Source organism: Carassius auratus, chromosome 7, assembly GCF_003368295.1.
Source record: "Carassius auratus strain Wakin chromosome 7, ASM336829v1, whole genome shotgun sequence".
In the NCBI taxonomy this organism is placed as follows: domain Eukaryota; kingdom Metazoa; phylum Chordata; class Actinopteri; order Cypriniformes; family Cyprinidae; genus Carassius; species Carassius auratus.
In genome coordinates, this window is record NC_039249.1 from 30,541,038 (window position 1) to 30,568,923 (window position 27,886).

General features: G+C 36.6%; 3 protein-coding genes across 7 annotated transcripts in view; 1 reads left to right on the plus strand and 2 right to left on the minus strand.

Moving 5' to 3' along the window:
- Window positions 1–19,049, minus strand: part of LOC113106465 (myotubularin-related protein 13-like) — a 143,504-nt gene extending 124,455 nt beyond the window's left edge. For 2 of the 5 annotated variants that reach the window (XM_026268405.1, XM_026268404.1), the window contains exon 1: window positions 6,245–6,404. In XM_026268405.1, coding sequence (XP_026124190.1) covers window positions 6,245–6,299 — 55 coding nt within the window. In that variant the 5' untranslated portion in view covers window positions 6,300–6,404. Of the gene's footprint in view, window positions 1–6,244; window positions 6,405–17,268; window positions 17,364–18,687; window positions 18,782–18,917 lie in introns of those variants that run through there. The other 3 variants (XM_026268409.1, XM_026268406.1, XM_026268408.1) reach the window with 2 other exon arrangements.
- LOC113106466 (ADM) lies at window positions 8,384–10,788 on the plus strand. Its single transcript, XM_026268410.1, has 4 exons — window positions 8,384–8,512; window positions 9,032–9,135; window positions 9,235–9,348; window positions 9,535–10,788. Exons 2-4 carry the CDS (start codon window positions 9,044–9,046, stop codon window positions 9,842–9,844), a joined length of 516 nt encoding a protein of 171 aa, XP_026124195.1. The 5' UTR covers window positions 8,384–8,512; window positions 9,032–9,043; the 3' UTR covers window positions 9,845–10,788.
- Window positions 19,050–23,993: 4,944 nt separating the features above from the next.
- Window positions 23,994–26,792, minus strand: lyve1a (lymphatic vessel endothelial hyaluronic receptor 1a). Its single transcript, XM_026268411.1, has 6 exons — window positions 26,631–26,792; window positions 26,285–26,447; window positions 26,061–26,200; window positions 24,633–24,878; window positions 24,467–24,545; window positions 23,994–24,338 (listed from the first exon to the last, which is right to left on the minus strand). Exons 1-6 carry the CDS (start codon window positions 26,776–26,778, stop codon window positions 24,173–24,175), a joined length of 942 nt encoding a protein of 313 aa, XP_026124196.1. The 5' UTR covers window positions 26,779–26,792; the 3' UTR covers window positions 23,994–24,172.
- Between the last annotated feature and the right edge of the window lie 1,094 nt (window positions 26,793–27,886).

Genomic DNA, 27,886 nt, shown 5'->3' on the forward strand with positions numbered 1-27,886 from the left:
CAGAATTTTTATTTTCTGTTTGTCTAAACAGGTTTTTCACTGTGCTGTATGCCTACTGAAATTATACCAATATTTAATTTTGTATATTTACCCAATATTAAACTGAAAACTTTTAAACAAAAAGACATATTGTGTTGAAAAACTAAACACTTAGAAAGTTTCATAATTGAAACTGAACATGAGTCAGAATCTTGCTAATGCATAATCACATTTGTGTGGACCATTTTGGAAAGCAGCCTACTTCTTAAAAAGACTAATCTTTAAACATAACAGACATTCATTAAAAAAATTGATTGAAAAAGCCAAGAAAACATTACTCATCCACTAACCAGGGATGGGTAGTGTACCCAAAAACTGCACTCGAGTAAAGGTATTTATAGAATTATTTACAGTAATTGTTTAAAGTAACAGTCTGAATAGTTACTTGAGTAAGAGTAAAGTATCAGATAAATAAAAAAAAAACCTACTTAAGTAGTTCCACACACACACACACACACATATATATCTTCTTCAGTACCACATAATCCTTCAGAAATCATTACAGTATGTTGATTTTATTATCAATGCTGCTCTTTGTAGCTTTCATCAAAGAATCCTGAACAAAATGTCACAGGTTCCAAAAAATATTAAGCAGCAAAACTGTTTCCAACGCTGGTGGTAAATCAATGTATGAGAAGGATTTCTGAAAGATCAAATGACTCTCAAACCTGGAGTGACAGCTGATGAAAATTCAGATTTGCATCCTGAATTAAATTACATTTTAATGTATATTAATTACGTAGTATATATGTATAAATAACCTCTGACACTCCGCTACCGAACATCTGAGCATAACAAAACCAAATGCAAATTCTTTAAATGCTTCTTCCATCAGTTACGCATAATGTAAACAAATGTATATTTTTCAAGAATAAATATTGTGAATATATCAATATTAATTGTGTCTAAATAAAGGCATTCCTCCTGGAATAGGTCACATGCCACTGTGCAGCTAACGCAGGTTTGGCAGGTGTTTATTTCATACTGTGACAGCTTGTATAAATTATCCATTGCCTTTAATGTATAAGGTACATGTACAACAAACTGGTAATGTCGTCTCGTGTACTATAATCGAATGTAGCCTTTCTATACCTGTCGAACCGTAGACAGCACATGCAGTGTTCATCTTATAAAGATCTTCATAGCTAGCAAACAATAGCGTTTGCAGATTTGCTCTCAATTGACTGTAGATCCAAAGCCACGTCTTCAACGCTCCTGATGTTCTTAAACTTTTTTACTCTAAATGAGAACAGCTTCAGACGACAGGGGACTGAATGAATCACTCAAAGTGAAACGTGAAACAATTTACTTTGATGAATTTACATGGTTGGCTAACTGGCTTGATCAAGCCTTTGAACAGAAAATAATGAATCATTCGCGTATGGCCCAGAGAAAAGTGATGGCGTGTTTGGAATAAATTTAAGCATTTTAAACTTGTATTGCTTAAAGATAAAGTAATGAGAAAAGCGTAAAAGTATTAGTTACCCAAAAGATTTACTCAAGTATGTTACTCGTTACTACCCACTACCTGCCACTTACACAAACAGCTAATTGTTGTAAAACTCCAATACTTGGACCAGCTCATCAGAAACTGAAGAAATATCCAAAATCAAGGTCCATACCACTTCTATTCCCAAGGGTTCACATCTGTCATGTATAAAAAGAGTGCTCACACAAACATCTGCACATGGAAATGCTTAAAAACACCCTGTTTTGTTCATGATATATTTAGTGTTCCACACCAGGTTTTACTTACGTTATGTAACTCATTTTTCAGCACGCAGGTTCAATCAATACATGATCTTGTAAAGAAAGAAAAAATCTGTAAGATACCACTCAATTTATGATGATGTGGCAACAGGGGTTTATGTTTTTTTTTTTTTTTTGCCAATGACTATTTACTGTTCTTAATACAGCAGCATTATTTATAGCCAATAAACTGGTCACCCATTGTGAAATTACACTCAAAAAATTACTTTCTTTTATGTCGTTCACTTTATTTAAACAATTCATTTTGACTTAACACCATTGTATCAGGTTTCTAATTTCAACATGGCTGCATCATGTTAAACTGACTTGTTTGAAAGAACATTATTTCAATCAAGAAGCTCAAAATAAGTCTCACACTTCCCATCATGCTTTGCACAAGGATAGCTATGGGGAGAGCAAATGTTATAGAGTTTTATTTTACTTTACTTTTATTTTAAGCAAGATGAGAAAATAGGGTACTTGTCCATGTCTAATGTTCAATTATCTTGGTACTGTATTTTAAAAGGTTATGTTGGTTTTGGGCAAGTTGCATTTGTGGTGGTGAAGTGGAGCATGTGCTTGGGCTGAGGACATGTTATAAAGAATTCAAGTTGCTTTAATAAAAAAGCAACTCCAATGGGAGTGCTAGGGATATTAACAGTGCCATCTTTAGACTTTGTACAATATCTAATAAAGAAAAGTTATGCTAGAATGTTTTTATAACACTTCGGCTGAACTTGAATGGAAAGTGATTCTACTCAAATACTTAATTACTAACAAACAAAAATTAGACATGTCCAAATAACGAAATCACATGGAACCAAGGTCCATGATTGAATGGCATTCAACCAAAAACACAATCAACAATAAGACAAATACCTCAGAACTCTCTCTTAACAACTTGGAATTGGGGCTTCTTCTGTGGAACACTAAAGAATAAATTTGGAACAGTGTTTTTGTTCATACAACAATGGTCAGTGTGGTCCAAAACAACATTGAACTCCACTCACACATTTCCTAGAGCACACAGAAAGTCATACAGGTTCAAAACAACATCAGGGTGAGTAAACGGGGACAGGATTTAAAATTTGGGGTGAATTCCCCCTTATAAAAACAAAGTATTTAAAAATTTCTGCTGTCAGGTAGATTTTTAGTTGTCCCGCTGCCGATTTCACTGTGCATATGTAAGAAAAATATATGAATTATTTGCAACAGCATCATTCACTTGAGTAACATGAGAAAGGCATCTCAGAGCAGTTCTTCCAAATTAGGAATGTGCAATGCCTTCTCATTTATTATCTTTACCTAAAGGGGATAAAAATTCCAGCTGTTCCAGTAAGGATGATTCGTGAATTCATGCGATCCCCCACGGACGTCAGGAACACTGAGTACCCCAACACAACACAGCCATTTATGCACTGGATATCTGCATGAGCCAAAACAGGGCAAACTGCTCACCTATTCATATGCCACAAGTGACAGAGAAGATTCAGCTAGAGCAGCCCTCAAAGACTGAAGCCTGGAGCCTTATCTGATGCCCCCTCAGTAGAGGCTAGTCAGTGTCTTTGAGTTACTGAAAGAAAGGCCTCACTCAAGTGAACTCTATGGACGCTTATCACTGCTGAGAAAGACATTTCATGAACATAAACAGTTGTCTATTAAGAGAAGACACAGGCTGGAGTTCAGCACACAATTAAATCATTTATGGGTATGGATGTTTTCATACTAGAGTCATGGTCTTTTTGTTTTATTGAAAAAATAAATAATACTTAAGATTTAAGTTGACTAATAAGTATGTTTCCATTAGTGATACATAGGGGTGCTCCGATCTATTGACTACCGATCACTATCTGCTGATAATCGCTTTGGGATGTTTGATCAGCAGTCTATAAAAAGGTCTATCTCATTAACAGTGAGAGGTTTGGCATGACATGCAGCTGCACCGTCTCAGTCTCTGTCTATCTAGTAATTAGAAAACTTTCTGTGAGACATCATTTCACAAACAGTGTGAGTGAATCACTGCGCGGGCCCGCTCGCTCTCTCAAATGGCTTCAAATCAAATTGCATCTGCAATAGCGAGCTGCACGCTGCACAGTTAACACGGGAATTGTCACTTTCACAATCGAGGCAGTGTCGCATCGTCACTAAAGTTTAGAAATTACATTTGTTTTTCATTCTTGACAGTGTTTAAACCATACAGCGCTTGCACGTTCTCCTACAGACCATGCACACTCGCAGCGCACACACACGTAATGCCAGGTTCACATTACTCCGTTTGCAGTGCTTATTTGGTGCATACTGTTTCCACGCTCATTTCGACAGTGTGTTCCAGGAGCAGTGCATCTGTAGCTGTGCAGCGATCATTTGTTTGTTTGATTGCAGTAAATATGAACATTGGCCTTGGCGATATACCAGTCAACCACTACTTGTGTGCATAAAACAGACACTAACACTGTCGAAACATGCCATCGGAGAAACACTAACTAGCTAGAGTTTCAATCAATGATTTTCGCTGTCCAAAACGGTTTCTACAAAATATTTTCTACTGCCAGAGTGTTGTTACAAGACTAGTTTTCTCTGGCCTTGAAAGTATGGAATGGAAAGCATCAGCAATATGACAGCTTTCGGGTTCAAATTATTGTAGTGTTTCTAAGTCTCTGAGAGAGATGGGTTTTGGTTATATTATGGATAATAGCATGTCTTTGTATACACAGAATGAATGCCTCATTAGTGTTTGCTCCTGCTGAAACAGAGGTCCATTACCTATTTTGCACAGACACTTAACTCCAAAACAAACGCAGTCAATCATGACATACTACGGTCTGACAAAGTCTGCCTCTGTTTTTAAGCAACACCGTACAATCTGAATAGCAACAATCGCATAAAGGCAATGGAAAACAATGTGCACCAGAATTTAGTCAGCTTCTCCACCGCACACTGGTGGAGATGTGAGATAAATGTACGATTATTCGGTCTCTGAATTTTTTGTAATTTATATGTCCATAAAGTAAGACAAAGGTTAGATCTATTTAAAAACTTTAACAAATCTAATAGCATTGGTAAGTATTAGTAAGATATTTAAATGGTTTATGATCAAAGCTTTGTGGTTTCTAATGTGGAGGGCAAGATATATCATTCAATGAAAAAAGAGATGGACAAACAATTGTTCCTCAAAAGCCTAGTGGACCATATTAATCACACTTCAGTTACTTCAGTTCAGAAGGCCCAATGTTCATGACACTTACAATATAAAAGTTAGTTTATAAAAATCAAGAAATATTTCACAGCAAAAAGACAAGGGTATATGACCTGAAGGTGTACGTTTTTATATTCAAGTTATTTTTACTTGCTAAAAAATCTGAACCAATTAGGAGGACAGAAAGCATCTAGTGGAATAAGTAAAACCGGTTTTTCAGTAAAGTTTTGATCATCCTGACAGTTTAGATGCCATAGAAATGGATGTATCAAATATCATATAGTATGTTTATAGGGTTAAATTAAAAATTTCTTTTTTCAGTATTTGGTATTTCTTTGTTGAATGGAAACACGTGCACGAATTGATTTCCATCACTACAAGGTTTTGAAGAAAATAATTTTCTTTGGACATAGAGTGTAATAAGGGATGTGGAACATCACGTCACAGTATCGTTTTGTGTGCAGACGTGCGCTTTTTCAGATAAGCTGCCGCTTCCTTCGGCATTTGCGCATGTAAACACGATCATGTGCTGTAAATGAGAGCAGTGTGGAGCACCTGTAGACTCCACGCGATTACGCACAGCTCGAGACACGTAAAGTCCTGTTTCCTCTGCATCCGCTTTCCACAACACAGGAAGAGCTCTCCGGCAGATCCTTATGAAGGCGCACACACACAGAGAGAGCACCGGATCGCTCTCTACTGACGCAAACCTCGCGGCTAAATGTGGAAATCAATGCAACGTAGCGCGCTTGAATCGCCATTTAGAGATCAATGCGCGTGGCTTGAAAACAAATAGTAACAAGCAACCACATGAGTCACTTAAACCGCGCTGTTTACATGTACACGCGACAAATACAGTATGTGTGTGCTGAGATTTACTCAGTGAATGGTGCTAAAACACTCATATATCAAACAAAAACACATTATAATACATGCTATTATGAAAACGTTGAGCGGTGTTGAACATGCATATTAAACAATAGCTAAATGACCACACCATCCTAGCCAGCTCTCTTTTAAACCCCCATTTAGACAAACACGTACTAGCTACTTGATTTATAAACACAAACAGCAACAGCCAGAGTTTATTCCCTGCTAACACTGACACGTACTTCCTCTTGATGCCGATAATAACACGTCAAGGAAAGTGAAATCCATCAATTAATCTGTTGAAGCGCAGCAGCATTGCAGTAACGTTAGTTGTTGCTAACGGCCTAAATAAATCATAACACCCCTCCACTCACAAACACGGCAGCTTACCAGCTTTATCTTGGTCGTATCCCACCACTATGAAATAATCAGCCAGTCTAGCCATGGTTTCCTTTTTTGGCGAAATTCTGCAACACAATTCAGCATTTTTCTTTCTTCAAAAGCACAGCCATGTTTGACACAGAGGGAGCCAGTGCGCGTGCGTGGACTCGCGGTTGTCCGTTCATGGGCGTGGGTCTGACTCCAGCCATAATACATACTTTACTACTAAAAGGGTTTTCCCTGACGATAATAATTCCATGTTATGTTATAATGATGCTAAATGAGTTAGTGTATTTAGGTAGTAAGTTAGTCTTACTGTCGACTATGCAAAGGTATGAGATCATAGATTCGTGATGGAGCACAGATATGCGTCAGCAGAATTTGAATTTGTTTTTGTGATGCCACAGTGTTTCAAATGTAAATATAAAAGTTACAAGATAATATCTCATACAATACGTGGTAATAATAAACAACTGGTCGCTAAAAAAAATTATCAGGTGGGAGAGATGTATTCCAGCTAATCTAGATCATTTGGCCCAGCTATCATTAAAAGGGTAACCAATGGACCATGTTATCTCATTTATGCAGAATAGAACAGGAAAGTGTATATCAGGAAATGTGTAGACTAACTTTTGAATATGGCACTGTTCATATTAGCTCATAACAGGGAAATAAAAGTCCATAATCCACTAGAAAAGTTTTAAACACTTCAATTCAGTATATGTTTTTGTAATTGACCATCCATTCGTCACTGAAAAGTAACAAAAATGTTTATTTTCTTTCTTCTAATTTTTTTTATCCAAATGAAGTGCATAAAAGTCAATTAATCTTGGCAAAAGATACAAAGTTGCAAGTTAGTTACATTTATGAATAAATAATAAGGATAAGCAGAATAAACTGTTCTAATATAGGTCTTTAGCTTATCTGTACAACAAAATCATGCTGCATAACCTTTTCAAATGTATGAGCCTGCTAGTTAATACATGTAATGATACTTTGGTATAGTGTTACTGAATGATTACCATGTACTTAACAAGGTACCACCAAAAATAACATGAAAACTGGACATCAGGGTGTTCAGTGACTCACGCTTAACTGTAGCATTCCTGAGCATATAATACACAGGTAGACCTATTTCCCACCTGCATCTGTGGGTTCCCTCATCATACTTCAAATGTCAACAACCCATTGTCATGGCTATGACATATTGATTTAGCAAACATTATGTTACCATATATGGGCTGAGAGGCAAACAACTGGATGGTGTCCTTGAGTGAATGTTGTGCAATCTTTCACTTCCCATATAAGGATAAAAACAGCAATTGACATGAGCTTATTACATTTTTGTGAAAAACATGTTGGCTGTTCTATGAAAAATCACACAAATTAATTTTAGTAATTAGTTTATTAGAATAATTGAATCTGATTTAGTCTAAAGTGAGGGGTTAAAACATTTACAACTAGGTGAAGGTCAGTAGGCATTCTCCCAAAAATTAAAATGTACTGTTATCTGTGTTTACATATCCAGAAATAGAGAGTCTTACCTCTTACACAGAAAATCTGACAGGTGTAACTCAGAGGTACTTTAGTAGTCAAAGATCAACTGTCAATTAGAAAATAAACACTATCAATATTAGCTTAATCAATGTAAGCTTAACAACCCTTCCAAATACTGTTAAAATCATTACATTTTTTTGTGAAAATGTTTGTTTAATTTGATCTTTCTGAACTTTAAAAAATGTTGATTTTGTGGAAATCGAAATTAATTGTATTGGCCAATTTTTTTATGCAGAATATTAATTTCATATTAAAAGAAAACTGTCTGTCTGTGTGTCTGACACACAAGTAACAGTTGTACCCCTAGCCAACATCCAGATTAAAAAATCACGAGCAATGTAATAGCAGAAAGTAAATTCATTGTCACGTTGGGATTTTCAAAGAATTCCCCAGATTGGCGGTTACTTACTATTCCCAGAAACTCACAGAAAGTTATTTTAGCAATAACCCATCAAGTTCCCCAGTTTCATTTTCATATTCTCTTTCATGCTCTAATTGAGGTGGCCACCCTGAACTAAAGAAATGAAGAGCTGGGATGAGAGAGAGCGTGTTAACTTGCTCCTCCCATTTCTCTGCAGTATAAATGCACTTACGCCTGCTGTGGAGAGTCAGACTATTAGCAGAGTATCACCGCTGCCATAGCACCAAGAGCAAGTCAAACACCTCTGGATTACTTTCTACACAGACTTCTGAAGCCAACCCAAGAGTACTTCAACACAGGTATGCATTTTCAAAGGAACCTTATGTGAATCTGTTAACTGCTCAGTGTCTCTTCTTTAAGGGTCAAGGCTCATATGCAGGTTATCTATAGTTATATAAGAAACTGAACCCTAGTTTAGCATCTATAAGAGAGGGAACTTGTTTCTATCTGTTAGGCAAAAACTTAATCTGATTTGAAAGGAATTTTGGGTGATTTTTTTAAAACAGGTACTGATGGAGTTAAGGACACCCTATTTTGTAAAAATCCACTGTATTATACATCATTGTCCTTTTTACTGCTTATCAGGGAACTGAATCATAGTTGCAAGTTTACTTATTCAAAGAAAGTGCGACCTCAGCCTGACATTGTAAATAAATGCATGATGAATGTAAATGGCTTGGATTTTGGACTCTTGAGCAAGCGTGAACAAAGCATGGTTGGCATAGAGTAGGGGAGTTGCATGCAGGTGATTGGAGGTTTCAGCTGCTTTCTTTCAAAACGGATATCTAACAGATGATTCATTTGCTTTTTCCTTCAAGATTTCAGTCACGATGCAACTGATACTGCAGTCAATCTTCTGCTGCTGCCTGCTGGCCACCGTTGCACCCGGCGTGGACAGTGCAAAACATGACCTGAAAAGAAGGTAAGCTGATGTGTTGATTTTATTTCAGGCTTTTAGTCATGTTTGGAATTGGTTGGAAAGTTTCTAAGGAACACTCTCCTTTCTCTACTTGATACTTAGTGTCCGGCTGCAGAGATTGAAAAGGGATTTGAGCCTTGCTGCACTGAGGGCTTTAGACAGCAACCAGTTTGTCAGATCAGACGATGTCAAAGACAACTTAAGGCCACATTCCAGGTAAGAATTAGCAAGCATTACCAGCTATAAATTATGTCATTGTTTTCTCTAAGTTAAGTGTGGTTTCACATGGTGAAGTACAAACTTGTCAGCCCAGGAACATTAAACTAAGACCTTAAGCCAAAAACAATTGCTCAGGATCTCCAGGCAGGCATTAATGTCCTTTTCCCTTGTCTGCCTTTCCAGCACTGACATCAGCATAAGGACAAAACGCTCCAAGAACTCCATCAGCCAGTCCAGGAGAGCGGGCTGCTCGCTTGGCACCTGCACGGTGCATGTGCTGGCACACCGTCTCCATGATCTCAACAACAAGCTGAAGATCGGGAATGCACCCGTTGACAAGATCAATCCCTACGGGTACGGCCGGCGGCGAAGGTCCGTTCCAGAGAAAGTAATGACACTGCGACAGGAGGGCAGCAGGCTGCGGATGGTGTGGAGCAGCTCAAACTCTCAATCACAGCTGCACAAGCTGGAAGCACTTCTCCGACGGACGTGAGCGCACGGGGTGGGAGCGCTCGGGGACACGGCGACAGAGGCTCGCCGGCCAACTATGAAATTCTAGAAATGCCTCAGACTCCTGCCAAGAGTTCTCCAGCGTACTCTTTTCCAAACACAGGGGCTGGAAGAGCAGTCTTGCCTTCTGAAGGCTGTCCTCCGAAGAGAAATCAGCAAAGAGAAGCGCAGAAACAACAGCAGCTGTTGAAAACAAGAGGACGCAGATGGAGAAACTGAATAAATGTGCCTTGGGTATGAGCAAGATATCGTTGCACTGAAGTGGACTGGCCTCAGGGAAAAGCAGAACCACCTCTCCTGGGACAAATGGACTGTCCTCCAGTTGAACCATTCGGTGGGATTACAGCCCCTAGTTTAGCTGTTCCTGTCCAGTGACTGTGTCAGAAAGTCTTTGGACTTCAAGTCGATTCAACAGGGAAAGATTCATGAATCTGGAAAGGAATACACAGAAAGACTTTAAAAATGCCAGTGGAGGTGTAATTTGGAATCACATTTTTGGACACTGTAAGCAGGATGAATGCTTTTGATTATATGAACTGTCTGTGCCAGTCCACAAGGATTGTATTCTAACTTACTTGAACATTGTTGTTGTTATTATTGGTATAGAGATAAGTGCAATCTATTTCATTTTTATTGCAAGTATATGTATATTTGAAAACAAAAATGGTCAAAGATATTAATATTTAATTGTTTTATATTACTTTATACTACTTACAGAGATAGAGCTATTTTTGTACAGGGAAAAATAAGGGCATTGAAGGTAGCGTGATATCTATTATTCATTTATGTCAATGATGTCTCAAGCTGTGGTATAGGATAACTTTTTATGCAATTATATATTTGTAAATGGGATCTATTTTATTTGTGTTTGTGTGTCAAATGGATTAACGTTGTCATTCAATAAAACCTGCATACAATTAAAGCTGACGTCTTCTGGCCCTCGTCTGTTTGTTCCACAGGAAGTGAAGGTAGTAAAAGGAAATTGTCTCACCATTGTTCCTCGTCCGGATTGCCGAGTGGACAGATGATCAGCACCTGGTCTGGGTTATTACATGTTAAAGACCCTGGGGTGCCTAGCAAATGGGGTGCAAAGTGCATTCCTTCTTTCTGTTTTCCATACCCACTCACATCATACAAAGTGGGTTATCTGTATTTGAAGGGGGAATGGGCCAGGACTGTGTTTAATGGGACCTCTGCAGGGGGTGGGTTTGTGGGATGTAGAGCAGAGGTGAGAGGCGCTCCATACGACATTCCACTTAAACACATCATTTTCATTCCTGCCTTAATGAGATGGAACTTCCGAAATGCACTTTTTACTGTTGCACTCATATAACCCTAATATAAAAACCACAACATAAAGCTAATCACAAATAAAGACATACAAGTGTCAGAAAAACAAAAAATCTTCCTTTAAGAATTGTCCAGTGAATACAGGCAGTAGCCTTCCATTAGTAATCTATTTGTTCTTTATGTTCAAGTGGCAAATAAGCTTAATTATTTAGAACACTCAATTAGGCTGGAAAGGTAGACACATTCCGAAAATTCCATAAAGTTTAAATAAACGGAGTCAATATCCACAACAGAAACTTACAGACAGCATGACAGTTATGTTTTCTCTATGTTCCATCGGATTAACTGAACGAAAAGTGCACTGTTACTATGGTTACCTCACCAGACAAACATCCGTTTACTACCAGGTAAAAAGCACTTTGACTAACTTGTAAACTAATTTTGGTGTAGAAATGTAAAATATTTGAAACCCCAACCAAAGCACATAATATACTTATTTTGAATTTGCATTTGAATAAGGAAAGAAGCTTTTTTATCACAGTGGTCAGATGCTCTCAACCAAAAGTTCATTCAGTCAAGCACCTTCCTCTTATCGTATTTTAATGCTATGGCTCCATCTTGTGGTAACAATTATTGGAGTTATCATTCTTTTGCCAAGAATTTCCAAATGTGTTCTGGGACTAATGCCATCTGCCTCACTCATCCACACCTCACAAATATTCACTCCTGTCAGTGAATATTGACCAGCAATCAACACAACAACTCATTTATACTTCGGGGCCTACATATATTCAGATTAGATTTTCTTTTTGACTTATTTAGTGACCAAACGGTTTCAGGTCAGCTTTGGTGTACCTTGTATTAAATTAAATCCATATGACTGAAATGGCCACCTACCTCATACAAATGCTAATGCCAGCATATAGTTAGTCCTACCAAGATTTTCTTTCTGTCTTGTTTTAATTTTTTTATGTGTTGTTTAAATACCTCGGTTTGATATTATGTCATCCAATATAAAAACGGCCATACATTTTTGTGTACCGTCTTGTTCGACGTATGCTCATCTCCACAAGGGGGCAATAATGAATGATGAAAAAAATATTTTTAAAACCTCCTTAACCTGTCTACTTAAATAAGCTAAACATCTGAGAAAGGCAAGTGACTTTGTAATTTTAGCCCTGTTTTTTATTTATTTTTGGCTTAAGGTGGCAAACTGACAAACTCTGCTCCTCTTACTTTGCAAAGTGAATTTCATGTGCCATATCTCATACAACACTGGGGGGCAGAACTGAGTGTTTTTTCTTTCATTTCTTTTCTGGGAGAACTTCATGGGTTTATTTTTTTTTTTTTTTAGTGAAGTGATATTCAAGTATGATGACCCATACTCAGAATTTGTGCTCTGCATTTAACCCATCCGAAGTGAACACACACACACACTGTGAGCACACACCCGGAGCAGTGGGCAGCCATTTATGCTGTGGCGCCCGGGGAGCAGTTGGGGGTTCAGTGCCTTGCTCAAGGTCATCTAAGTTGTGGTACTGAAGGTGGAGAGAGAACTGTACATGCACTCCCCCCACCTACAATTCCTGCCGGCCCCGGACTCAAACTCACAACCTTTCGATTGGGAGTCTGACTCTCTAACCATTAGGCCACTCCCTCTGAGTTAAAACAAACCAATATCCTGGAGTAATTCATGTACTCAAACAGTACACTGACTGAACTGCTGTGAAGAGAGAACTTTCCCGGAGTATCAAAGATCTCAGGACTGTCAGCTTACAAATGTCATTTTAATGTTATCAAATTTAATGTGTTGTGACAGATAACTGTATTGCCTTAATTCACTGAATCGAGTGAACCGATCGTCTTTTCATTTACATGAGGCACGAAATGAACATGAATAAAATATTTTATTTGAACCTAGGAATACACCATTTTTCAAGTTTAAGTCCACCGAAGTTAATCTACTCTCCTGTCTTATTTGTGGTTAAAGGGGTCATATGGTGCTATTTTAAAGATCACTATTTTGTGTATTTGGTGTAACAGAATATGTTAACATGCTTTAATGTTCAAAAAATACATTCTTTTTCAAATACTGCACATCATTGTAATTCAAACAAACACAGTCTGCTCTGATTGGCCGGTTGAACCAGTGGATTGTGATTGGCCGAACACTGCAAGCACGCGTCGGAAATGTAACACCCCTTTCCATAATCACGAGCTTCAGCTTTTAACATAAATGTAAAGACCGTAAAGAATGTCCTTAGTTTTACTATCAGTTCAAGTCCGAAAGAAGAACAGTCAGGTGACAGACAGTGATGATGCTCGTATGTATTTGCAGTACACAAGCCGCGATTAAGAAAGCTAACTCTACTGTGATGTGACCCTGTTTCTCTCTCTTTCACACACACACACACACACACACACACACACACACACTCACACACACACACACACATACAACGAAATACTCTACACGGCGCAAAACTCCACATTTGAACAGTCAAATGCTTAAACTATTAAGAAAACATAATTACAGTAGCTGATTCAGAATAAGTGTCAGATTGTCATAGCAAAGTCAGAATGTACATTTTTTTTTTTTTTTTGTAGAAATAGCCTTGCACAACCAGCTTTGTAGGTTACTCTCCTAGGTTCACAAAACTGTCATCCGACCATAAAATTTGTTGCACAAATTTGAAAATTCTGCTTGTGCTGTTCGGTTGTAAAAAGTGCACAGTGCTTTGTGATTGTCCGAATGCCTCAAGCATGTGAGGGAAATGTTACGTCCCTTTTATGACATGCAATCTGGATCATGTGATCAGAATCCAAAAATCAAGTACTCGTAATTGGAGTATGTGACATTTTATAATGCTCATAATCAGGTTAAAGTTATTTTTTATAGATTACATGATTACATATGACTCACACAATGGCAGCAAATCATTCTTAATTTATGGATTCTTTCTAATTCTTTTTTTCTCTCTTTTAAATTTTCCTTTCTAAAAATCCAGCTGTCAATCACACCATTAAGCTTTGACTATACACGCAATATAAAATGGCTAAGTAAATGTCATGTCAATAATTTTGCAACCCATGCAAAGGATCCCCACAAAGAGATTCCTTGTCAGCCAGACCCCTATGACATTAAATATCTGAGGAAGTAAATATTTCAACAACACATTTGCATGTTTACAGTTCGATGTCACTTAATGATCACATTGGCCTGCAGGTAAACAAATGAAATATTTCTTTTTTTAGTGTTCAAGGGTTTAAAACGTGTATATAGTTTTTATGATTTAATTAATTATTAGCTTTTTATCAATCAACTCACTACAGTTGTTACATTGAAACCAGATTGGAAGTCCCAATTTAATGTAATGTGTAATGCATTTTATGATGTTGATATCAAAAAAAGTAAGATATTTTCTTTCTCTTTGCTTTTGTATATCAATATGGTATGTTTAATGGTAAAACAAACTAAATAAAATAGTAATCTAGACAGTAGTCAAAATACACCTGAAATAGGGATGTCAACGATTAATCGATGATCGATTAATTGTCGATAAGAGATGCAATCGATTAAGGCTATCGATGGTCGGTTAACCGATTCAATGTTGGGCTGCGTGCGGCTCATGCGCACTCAACACGTGCGAGCGGCTGTGAGTGACGGTGACGATATATAAAAGCATCATCATTCATTCACAATGTACAAATTAAGCTTTTAATGTGATTTAAACTTTAAAGTACATTAAAATAGAAACAACATAAAAGTTCTTCAACATTAAAAGCAATAGAAATGTAGTTACTAATCATTTCATCAGATAACTGTTTTATATCGTGCGCTTTGCAGGGCTGCGGGACACAGTGACAGGACAGGTAGTCTATTCATTCCTACAACTTGTTAATTCATTCCTACGAATTATTAATGTGGCAATTGTCCATGTTTCATTAATTTTGTTCCCTAAATAACCCATGATTTAAGTGAAATAAGGGAACAAATTAATAAATCGAACGAATTCTTAATTCATGAAATCTTTAATTTCCCTTCCCATGTTTACCACAGTAAGAGATGCGAAAACGGTTATTAAAAGCGAAAGATAATAAAATAAACCTGGGAAATTAGAGGGTTTGACAATGAAGATTTAGGAAAAGAAACGATGCCTAAATATACTGAATTTGTGGAAATTCGTGACCAACCGGCAAACCAGAACAAAGCCGCGTAAATGAAGACTATGGGGTCCAAAAGCATGGTCGCGATCTAACATTTTCCAGTTAACCTATTATTCCTCTAATAAACAAAGCTTTTATACCACACTTGTCATAATCAGATCTTATCATTTCTAAATAAATAATTGCTGGATTCAAAACAGCGATTAATAGGCGCTGTGACCGACACATTCCTGGAGCATTCACTGCTGTCACTAAACGGTGACGCCGAGCATCGTTCACAAGTTTCTGCATGGACCTGACTAGGGCACAGGTTCTAAGCCCTGGGACAAAATGGGATGCTTTAAAGAAAATTTATAGCCTACTAAGTAATAGGCCCAACATAAAAATAACAATTGGTTTTCATGTTTTTTTTTTGTTTTGTTTTTTTTTTTAAATAGGCTATGCGAAATATATCCGACTTAAATAGGCTAATTAAGATTAACGGATTTAAAACAGAAGTGTGAGCGCTCCATAAGTTCACAAAAAAAAAAAAAAAAAGGATGACAACGCATTCTGTTTGTTTGCTTTATTTTACAAGAGCACAAATCTTCTGTTTTTATTATGAGTGTGCACAAATGAAACACTTTTGCGGAAAATATATATATATTTTTAATGTCTCAGCTGTTTCGATCGCCCCGGAGCCTGCTGCACACGTATATTCTAGCGATTCAAACTTACATCGCAGTCTGTTCATTATCAAAATAAAATGTCAACTAAACATTAAAAGGTTACACTGGTCAGTTTAAATAGACCGTAGTATACCGGTCCACTCTGCTGTTATGCCAAGGACGTTTTTGCTCATATGAAGAGGATCATCTTTTCCGTCTAGCGAATGCGTGTTAAGTACAAGCCTAGTTTACATTATAAATGATAGTTTAACATTCAAATACATTGCGAATATGGAAACATTTCGATTTGTGCCGAATGAGACATGAGCAATAACCTCCAAATAAATCTAGCCAAAGCCGCGCTCGCTCATCCTCGTGTGCACGCATGCATTGTCACGATCTAATGCGCTGTATGCCGGATTTTTAAAAATCTGACATTTTCTAGGACAGAATCCAGCAGGATCAAATTAATGTGAGCAACTGTGTTTTGGTGCAGCAGCGCCGATATAGTTCACTTAATGTGCAGCGCAGTCACACGCGCTCCACATTTCGGATAATTTTATACAATAATGTCAGTTGAAAACATTGCAATTGTGCTTTAAAATACAACAACGAGCACCACAAAACCATTTAAAGAGGCGCGTTCAGCGTTCTCCGTGCGGGATTGGAAACTGTCAACAAAGTAAAATGACCTCAAAAGTATGGCGCGCTCTCTTCATTTGATCAAATGATCATAATCGCATCTATTCATTTTATAATCCTGCTACTAGCATTTTATTCAGACTAAAACCTCTTTAATTCAAGTGAGAAAGCGTTGTGTGTGTGTGTGTGGCTTTTGCACATCCTGTCATACCGCTGACTGCGTGCCTGCAATAGACGCATTTTGCAGTATTATGGTTAACGATTAATCGATTAATTGATCGTTAATTTAAACGACGATCGATCATGGAAATAATCGAAATTTGACATCCCTAACCTGAAATGAGTAATCTAGATTACATTACTAACTACAATTTTTGTAATATAATCTGTAATCAGTAATGTACTGCAATTTGTAAGTAATCTACCCAACTTTGCCTCTGAGTTCACATAACAGCAACTGTGATGTTATATGCTAGCCATAGTACATTTAGTGTCTCAATCAATAGTGTATTCATTCTTGAAACTGAAACTTTATATTCCTGTTTTACTATAATTTCTTAATATCTGTACATTATATCTGCAACAAAACAAGTTATTTCCTTTTCAGTTGGTTGTTTCAGCTTGCATATGTGTGTTTTCACAGGGAACCTGGTCTAAGTACCTTTCAGTTCTGTCCACACCTTGGAGAAGCTGGTTCTATAACACACCTGGTTTCAGCTTTCCTCACTGCAGACAACATTTTCTAATTGCTTAAACCTAAAAAAGTTGAGAAGCACAAGATTAGACCAAACTATAGCGCTCAGTGGCACTTAAAAATGGGCAGTGCACTTTTCAATTTTAGTTCAAAAACTAATGCAATATAATTTTGAAAACATGAAAGAAAACTCATTGTAAGAGCTTAGACAAATTACCAAATATCTTGTATTTTAATTGATGTTGGTGGCAAAGAAAATGGATTCAGAGTTCAGATCTTCAACCCAAGTCTATCTTTTATATGGATTTATTACTACTTCATTTGATTATGTACTTGTTAGTGATGAGTCCAGAGTCAATGGAGCCTCTGATGCTGTACAGAAAGTTGCAAATGGAAGCAGGCAGGCCTATGAGTCTGATCAGAGCATTTGGTCTTATGATCAAGCTGAACAAGCGATCATATGTAATACATATGTGTGTTTTTCCAAGAGTCCAGTGCTGCAGTACCTATATTATCTTGTGCAAGTGCCCATTGCCATGTCAACACTGAGTAACAACAGTCTGTTCCTGGAATACTCCAAAAACCCACTGCAAGAGTTCCTACACAAAGGCTTGTGTGTGTTGCTCTCCACTGATGATCCCATGCAGTTCCACTACACCAAGGTCAGACTCAAACTACCATCTTACTGCTGGACACCAATTTCCTATATGTCCCGAAAGTAACCCCTAAAATGCTCTAACCTTTCAATAAATAAACTCAGTAATGGATTTTAATCCCGTAAAGCCTGCATGTATAATAGGAATTTTTTTTTTTTTTACATCAGGCCTATATGGCTCCTTTAGTATGATATAGTTAGAATATGGAGCAGTAAGCGTTAATCTTAAAATATTACTACAATAACAATAAGAAGTAATTCTGAAACCCTATTCAGGCGGTAATTGTTTCTCATGGGGACTCAAGGTATTTTCAACATTTGCTGGGGATATTTCAAAATGTTTTTCTCCCAAAACCTGCCTATAAATTCACAGCTGAATAACACTATTCTATTTTTTATTTTTATTTTTTTGTACAAACACCAAAGTAATCCACATTTCTGAGTTTATACAGGGGGGATACATCCAAAAGTAATTTTATAAATCCCTTTTGGCCAATGCCAACCACTGAAAAGTAACTGGCTTTGCTGTATTTGCATGCATTTTAAAGATGAAAACTTTTCAATGCTAAAATGCTAGAAAGTGTTTTCAAGAATAATATTTCATCACTCCTCTTCACATGTTAAGAACAAAATGAGGAAAGACAAGAAAAGCATGTAAACATTTGAAATGTGTCATAATTATGGCAGCAACAGATAGGCATATAAAGTTAAAATAAATAGACTAATCCTACCTCCGATCTTAGTTAGGAAGAAGCAATCATTTGGAAATATATTTCCAAATAATATTTTTATTCACACATTCACTTGTATGCCCAATAGGCCAACCTAGAAAACGCAAAACGTTTAATGTCTTTTCATATTCAGTTAAGAATTACATCACCTAAATGATACCATGTTTTCAATTCTAAATGACACACATTTCTATCGTAAAACATTTCTCAAATACTAACGTTACTTTTACCTCGGTCTCTTCAACTGACGCTTGATGAATTCACGCTGCCTGGATTTCGCGCTCTTTTTCTTTGAACAGTAAACCCCGCCTACTTGGATTTGATTGGCCATCTCGATCACATTGATTTGCGTTGCTTTTACTGTCTATGGACGGATGAGGCAGACCAGCTTCACAAACCAGCCAGATCAAATGTTTATCTTTTATAAATAAGAGGATGCATTAACTTATCGCTTCTAATTTAGAGAAAACCAACAGAAAACTATTTAAACCAACATTGTGTCCATTTTCCTATTAAATAGGATATTTAAATAAAAATTCAATAAATTAAATGCGACCATGGACCGCAAAACCAGCCTTAAGGATCCATTTTTGTAACTGAGATTTATTTATCATCTGAAAGCTGAATAAATAAGCTTTCCATTGATGTATGGTTTGTTAGGACAGGACAAGATACAACTATTTGTATATATGGAATGCGAGGGTTGCAACAAAATATTGAGAATACCACCTTTAAAGTTGTCCAAATGAAGTTCTTAGCAAAATCATAAAACATGTCTTAAAACAGTTTTTGGGTCCACTAAATTTACTTTTAATTTAAGGTAGGCTAGACAATTGCCCCTAAGAAAATGCAAATACAAAAGCTTTTTTAATATATAATATGTAGTAGATTGTACTACTGCAAGAGAGTTTAATGGAGGAGTACGCGATTGCAGCCCAACTGTGGAAGTTGAGCATGTTGTGTGTGAGATCGCTAGGAACAGCGTTCTGCAGAGTGGCCTTTCCCATGAGGTGTTGCACATTCTCAGTTCATAACATTGGGTAAATATTTACTCTTTGCCATTTTCTTCAGGAGAAAAAGCTTTTCCTTGGGGTCAATTACTTGAAAGATGGACCAGAGGGGAATGACATTCGGTGGACAAATGTAGCCCAGATCCGCATGGCCTACAAGTCAAGTCAAGTCAGCTTTATTTATATAGCGCTTTAAACAAAATACATTGCGTCAAAGCAACTGAACAACATTCATTTGGAAAACAGTGTCTCAATAATGCAAAATGACAGTTTAAGGCAGTTCATCATTGAATTCAGGTATGTCATCTCTGTTCAGTTTAAATAGTGTCTGTGCATTTATTTGCAATCAAGTCAATGATATCGCTGTAGATGAAGTGACCCCAACTAAGCAAGCCAGAGGCGACAGCGGCAAGGAACCGAAACTCCATCGGTGACAGAATGGAGAAAAAACCTTTTGAGAAACCAGGCTCAGTTGGGGGGCTAGTTCTCTTCTGACCAGATGAAACCAGCAGTTCAATTCCAGACTGCAGCAAAGTCAGATTGTGCATAAGAATCATCTGTTTCCTGTGGTCTTGTCCTGGTGGTCCTCTGAAACAAGGTCTTTACAGGCGATCTGTATCTGGGGCTCTAGTTGTCCTGGTCTCCGCTGTCTTTCAGGGATGTAAAGGTCCTTTCTAGGTGCTGATCCACCATCTGGATACGTACTGGACACGAGACACTGTGTAATGAACTCAACTTCCTGTCAGAGGTGGTTGGGTCACAGTAGCTGTCCATTGAGCCCTCTGTGCCCATGTATGTATGATTGCTATATTTAGAAACTGTAGGAATGAATGCACAGGGACCCAAATGTAATGTTGTTTACAGTATATCTAGTCTTGCTCAGCCTCTCAGATTTCTAATACCCCTCCTTCTCATAAACAGCATCATCTGCCTATTTAACGACTTGAAAAGGGTTTGGTATACTTTACATTACATAACTGAACAGAGATGACATCACTGAATTCAATGATGAACTTCCTTTAACTGTCATTTTGCATTATTGACACTGTTTTCCTAATGAATGTTGTTAAGTCAATGAGAAAGAACCAAATTGCCTATCACAGCTATGCTGATGATACCCAGATTTACCTAGCCTTATCTCCAAATGACTACAGCCCCATTGACTCCCTCTGCCAATGCATTGATGAAATTAATAGTTGGATGTGCCAGAACTTTCTTCAGTTAAACAAGGAAAAACTGAAGTCATTGCATTTGGAAACAAAGTTGAAGTGTTCAAGGTGAATGCATACCTTGACTAGGGGTCAAACAACTAAAAATCAAGTCAGGAATCTTGGTGTGATTCTGGAGACAGACCTTAGTTTCAGTAGTCATGTCAAAGCAGTAACTAAATCAGCATACTATCATTTAAAAAACATCGCAAGAATTAGATGTTTTGTTTCCAATCAAGACTTGGAGAAACTTGTTCATGCCTTTATCACCAGTAAGGTGGACTATTGTAATGGGCTCCTCACCGGCCTTCCCAAAAAGACCATTAGACAGCTGCAGCTCATCCAGAACGCGGCTGCCAGGATTCTGAACCAGAAAATCTGAGCATATCACACCAGTCCTCAGGTCCTTACACTGGCTTCCAGTTACAATTAGAATTTATTTTAAAGTACTTTTACTCGTCTATAAGTCACTCAATGACCTAGAACCGAAATATATTGCAGATATGATCACTGAATATAAACCTAACAGAGCACTCAGATCACTAGGATCAAGTCAGTTAGAAATACCAAGGGTTCACACAAAACAAGGGGAGTCTGCCTTTAGTTACTATGCCGCCCACAGTTGGAATCAGCTTCCAGAAGAGATCAGATGTGCTAAAACACTAGTCACATTTGAATCTAGACTCAAAATGCATCTGTTTAGCTGTGCATTTATTGAATGAGCACTGTGCAATGTCTGAACTGATTGCACTATATTTTCACTGTTTTATTTTATTTAATTTTTTTATGTAAAATCATTTTCTAACTGTTTTAAATGTTTTAATCATTTTAAAACTTTTAAAATTGTTTTTGTTATTATTTTTCTTCATGATTATTTTACTTTCTTTTTTGTAAAGCTTTTTGAATTACCATTGTGTAGGAAATGTGCTATATAAATAAACTTGCCTTGCCTTGCCTACATTACATGGGCAGTGTCTCCCTCCTGTGGAGATTTGTGAGCTATATCCTCAAAACATTTATGTGCAGCAGAAATAAGTTGACAACGAGATGCTTCTCTGGCAAAGAAAAACATTCCGCCACTGATAAGCAGAACAAGAAAAACCCCTACAGGATTAGCTTCAATATTCAAACAGTACAGCCTCCAAATGATTGGTTTAGGGTCAGCATCATTTCCCATCCTTTCCTGTGCATTCAAAACATAATTAAATGGAACAAAAGACTAAAAGCATCACACATGGTTTCAGTTTTAATTAATGCAGCATATAATGTTTGTAAAAAGGGAAAACTTAGTGTTTGAATTTATCTCTTTGAGAATATTTTTAATGTGTGGTACATTGCAATGGTTGAGGTTACATTTATTTAATGCAGTGCCTGTATGTTAGTGTACTTTATAGGAGGACAGCATATTTATTCCTCAAATTATCTTTAACCCAGTTATTTTGTTTTTATTTTTACATTTCATGTGTGGAAAACAAATTTGTAAATGACTTTAGTAAAATTTATACAAATGAATCAACAATTTCACCCTGTATTTTGTGCTTTTCGTGAATGCCCAACTTCTTCTACAATCTCTACACACATATTCCTTCCATCAAAAGAATAAAGTACACACAAACACACACACAGACACACACGCACAGACACACACACACACACACACACACACACACATTACATGTGTATGCATGTGATTTAATACAAAATTATGAAGCATTTATAGGTCCAAAAACAATTTTTCTTCATGTCTCACAAATCTGGTCACAATGTTGAGAAACATAAAATAAGTTAATTGAATCAAAATTTGACATTATTTCAAATTGAACTGTTTAATATTAGTTTTAATTTACAGCATCGTAAAATTGTTTGTATTATTTACTGATCATTTTTATGATATTTGGAATTAAATGTGCCTGTCCCACACTTTTGAGTCCTAACTGCAACAAAGAAAAAATATTTTTATTATCATATTATCATTTTACCATATTTATTGTCAAGGACAAACAAGTCTAGTTTCTATGGAAACAGAAAATAGCATGTGACTGCAATGCTGACACATTGATCCCCAAAAAAGGTAAATATCATCTTTTCGGTGTCAGAATTTACTGTGTGTATTTATTTTGAACTACATTTTAAATGTTAATGTATATTACGGTTTAATTCATGGTATATTAAGACGCTAAGAGTCAAAACTAATGTAGTAGACCTTGCTAGCTGCCATTTAGCTGCAGTAAATTTAGGTGTTGTGGTAGAGACAAGTTCAAGGTTTACTGTATAATACATGACAAATATTCAGTTTGTTGTAAATCATAACAACGATAACAATAAGATCAAAGAGATGCAGAGGAAATGAGAAAAGACCCAGAGAGGTACTGCATGCCGAGTATATTCAGAGGGAAAAAGAACGTTACAAAAGTAGTGCAGATAAAGAGTGTCTCCCATTTAACAAACAGAGAGAAAAATCTGAGAAAAAGACAGCGAAGGATAAATAAATAAAAGAAACCAGAGGGCAAAACACCAAAGTACTGCCTGCCTCAAATCATCTTTAAAACATATTTTTTTAAACATGAAAAGTTCTTTACTGCAAAACTACTATCTTTTCAATACGCAGTATCTCCTGATTTCTGTTTATTTTACTGTTGTTCTGTACAGTAGCTTTTGATGTCATTACCGCAGCACGCTTTATTATTATTATTATTTTTTAAATATCAATATTTACAAAATTGCACAAAATTTGATTTAAAATATTACATTTTTATAGAAATTAAAAAAGAAAAAAAATATATGATGTACGTTATTGCAATGTTGCGGTAAAGACATTTTGTAAGAAGAGTTGAAATACATAAAAAATAAACATGTTCCATCCAGATTAAAATCATAATGACTATTTTGCTGACCTTTTTATAAGCATTGCATACTGCACTATGATCTTTAAAATTCACGGGTTGATTTTTTTATTTTATTTTGGAGAGTCAAAAGTGGCCATAGTTGCAGAAACACCCATATAAAGGGTAGGCATGTATGTATGTGTATGTGTATATGTATATGTATTTTTATCAAGCAACACTTGAATTGAATGTCCAGACATTTAGCAAAATCAGTCAAATATTTAATGTAATAAAATAATTATAAAAAAGACATGATAAAAAGCCAGCTTCCATATAAATAAACTCATCTGTGTCATTTTGTACTTCATTACAAAACTACAACATTGTGACACAGAAACACTAGTCTCAGTCATCCCAAGATGTCTTGACAAATAGAGAAATGTCACTCCTTTTCTGCAGAACTGCTGTTGTTGTTTTCTTCCTTCTTCTCCTCCACATGCTCCTCCTGTGGTTTCTGCAGGTCTTTCTCACCACTGTGCTCCCAAACCTCCGTCTCGATGTACTCCTTCTGCTGCTCGCTGTCACACTGCGTCCTGCAGGGTCTGTTCCTGTAAGGCACAATTTTCTATGATCAGCTTCATTACAATTTCAGGTGGATTAAAATGTAAAAACTGAGTTCTCTGGAGTTTAACTTTATATGTGAAAACGATTGGATAAACAGAGGAACATAACTCACGTTCTGACATAATAAAGTGCTAGAAAGACAGCAAGCATGACTGTGAAGGTGACTGTGATCAGTAAGGCAGCTGGAATAGCTGCAAATCACAAAAGAGAAAACAGTCAATACAATCAAACAATAACTGCGGTTATATGCTCATGCTATGTCAAAAGGATGATCATACCCTCAATCTGGGTTCCACTCGTGGGCTGATGCTTCCCTTCATCATCAATGCCGTTAACCCAGGGACTGAGAGAAGATGAAGAGAAAGGAACAGAGGAAGATGATGGGGAAGTGTGTTTAGAAGATGGGCTTTTCCTCAGATGAACTCCAGTTTGAGCAGTGGGAAAAACAGATGAATGTGTTGTGGTTGGCTTTTTTTTTGTCCTTTTGTGTGCGGCCATGGAAGCTTGGTTTTGTGCCTCAAAATCTGCAAACAGAACCGATTCAGGTTTATTACATAATGCCTTGATCAGGCATTTGCCAATTCATCCCACTCACTTCCTTCCACTTCACCACATCCCTGGCCCTCATAGGAAACCAATCTGTGATGATGTCACATCCAGAATTTCCTATTTCCTTGGCACACTAACAGTTTGTGCTGATTTGATGCCAGCTGACACACAAACTTGGGAAAGGAGTTTATACACAAATGTGTATGAGGCTTGTTAATAATAAGTATGAATTTGCGATCAATGGGACTCCTTCACTATGATCATATACACATATTTGTGCATAAAACCTGTGTATGAATCTTAATGATTTGCCAGTAAGTTTGCATAAATTTTTTTTTCATTTGCTCTTAATTTTGAAACTGAAACCATATACATGCAAAAAAAAAAAAAAAAAAAAAATTCTTTGTTGGTCTCAGAAACTAAACATTATAATAAACAATTTTTTTAAACAAATAGCAATGTAATAATGATGAATAATTTATAAATCATAAAAACTTAGTGAAACAGAAAAGATTATAAAACATGTATCAGAAGGTTTTCTTGTATTAATAACCGGAGTACTTTTTTTTTTTTTACTATCATTTACTAACACACACATATGCATATATTTGTGTACTATCTGTGTACTAAGCTTAATGTTTTGTCATTAAATTAGCATAAAAATTAAATTGAAATTTTACATTTCTTCTACAAGTAAGCACCAACTGAAACCACATGTACACTAAAATCACAAACTCAGTGGCTTTAGAAGCTAGACATTTTTCTAAAGCAAATTTTTAAGAACACATATTGCAAGCAACAGAATAACTGTGAGTGACTTTCACAAAAGTAGTAATTATTTATGTTCAAAAATCATATAAAAATGACAACTTATGAAAGGTCTTGTTTTAAGTGGTTGGTAAAATAGCATGCTTTGCATGATGATCTTGATGCGAATGTGAAGAAATGGTGTAGGTTGTATGGTAATCCCTTATATGGAAATATTTTATGCAAATTAATGTTTTATGCAAATTGCTATCACATGCATGTAGTCTCACATAGAATATGACATATTCATTTATCTTGAATAAAGCTTAACAAAGAACTCATGTGTATTTTTGAATTCAATCATGGATATGCAACCAGAGTGTGTAAAATTATCAAGCAAAATATTTTACCTGTTGAATTGAAGCAGAAGACATCAAACTGTTTAGTGGGGTCTGCACGCCACACGACAACCCCAGTCCTGCCATTGCCACAGTTCGATTTGACCTGAACTCGGGGAACAACTACTATTTGCTCATCTACCCACCCGAACCTGAGATTCAAAAGAAAATATGTTGATGTTTTTTTTTTTTCACTTACAGTTTAAATGATTTTTAAATGATGACATAGTTTTTACCTGCATGTCTCCAGACCGTGCTTCTGGGCCTCTGCTACCTGTGCTTTGCTTGCAATAATCAAACCTAGACGCTCACAAAGATCTCTGGCTGCTGATGCACTCAAGGCATATGTGTTTCCGATGGAAGCCTCAAACACACCGGAGATGGCTCGTTTGGGGATCACTGTTCATCAGAGGAAGAAAACCGAAACAGATTTTCATTAGATCTGTATAACACACTATTCAAGGTGAGTCAGATATTTTAATCACATTTTTAGTACTTATTATTAAGCAGCCTAATTCATTTCTAAAAAGTCATATAGATCCACAGATGTCAAAGATAAATAAATGCCCATGATGGACCTACCTTTTACTGACTGGATGTCAAAAGTTAGGCTAGACATGAATAAACTACTGAAAAGCAGCAGCAGCATCATCATCCTCATCCAGACTCTGTCCATGGTGAATTCTGCTTTCTCTGAGTCTCTGAGCAAACTGTGATCGGTGATGTGCATCTGAGTGCCAGGAGGAGAGGTTATAGGGAGGCTAAACTCCCCAGGGGTGCGGCCCGTGCGTAGAGGGGCGGTTATTGCATAAATGACCCGTACAAAGTGTCATGACCAAGCTGCCACAGTGGGGAAGAGGAAACAGGAGGTGTGCTGGCATCTCTGATGAGGGACCGTGCTCTTCAGGAGTCTGGTTCAGGCCAAGGCGAGAATGTTTTCACCATGAAAACACCGGTGATGACAGAGGACCTGCTGACGCACTGCACCACACAATCAACCTTTCCATCCGCTGTGTCATAGCAAGCAGAGGAGCATAATCCATAACCTATGGCAGGAAATCCAGAAGCCAGAGAAATGTTCCAGGTTCTTTTCTAAGTTCCTGAAACCAGTTAATTTCCCACAAGTAAAAAAGGGGGTTTTGGTAAATCATAATATAATAGAATTAAAATTATGACATAAAGAGTCACAATTATGAGATGAACACAAGGGAAGTTAAGAAAAAAATATGCTTTGGTAAATCATAATTATGCCAAACAATAATGAGATCAAAATGTCATTATTTGTTATCATGACTTAACCCAAATTATAAAATAAACTGATCATATCACCATCAAAGGCCAATTCCTTTTTTTTTAATAAGAAAAAATCATGCTTTGTGACATTATAAGTCATTCTGAATTTGAAATGATAAGTTAAAAAGGCCAAATAATGACAAAACGTTGAAATTATGATTGTATTGAACTTTATGGAGACACATTTTCTCCACCAAAAGATTAATAAATAAAAATAAAATAATTCCTTTTTAAATGACATAAGTCAGAATTGTGACATAAAAGAAATTATGAGATAAAAAGACAATTCCGACATTAAAAAAACAAAATTGAGATGCGAAGTCAAAATTATAATCAGATTTATCAAATTATAAGATAAAATATAATACTTGAGAGAAACTAGTGTAAATGATGTATATAGTTTCTGCTTATAGTATAGATACACTTATTACATAATCCATCTGTAAAGTATGTTCACAGTACATCTATCATGCTGATAGTATTTAAAAATCTGTAAATGATGTCCATAGTGCATGCCTTGTAAATATGTATATTTATTGTACATT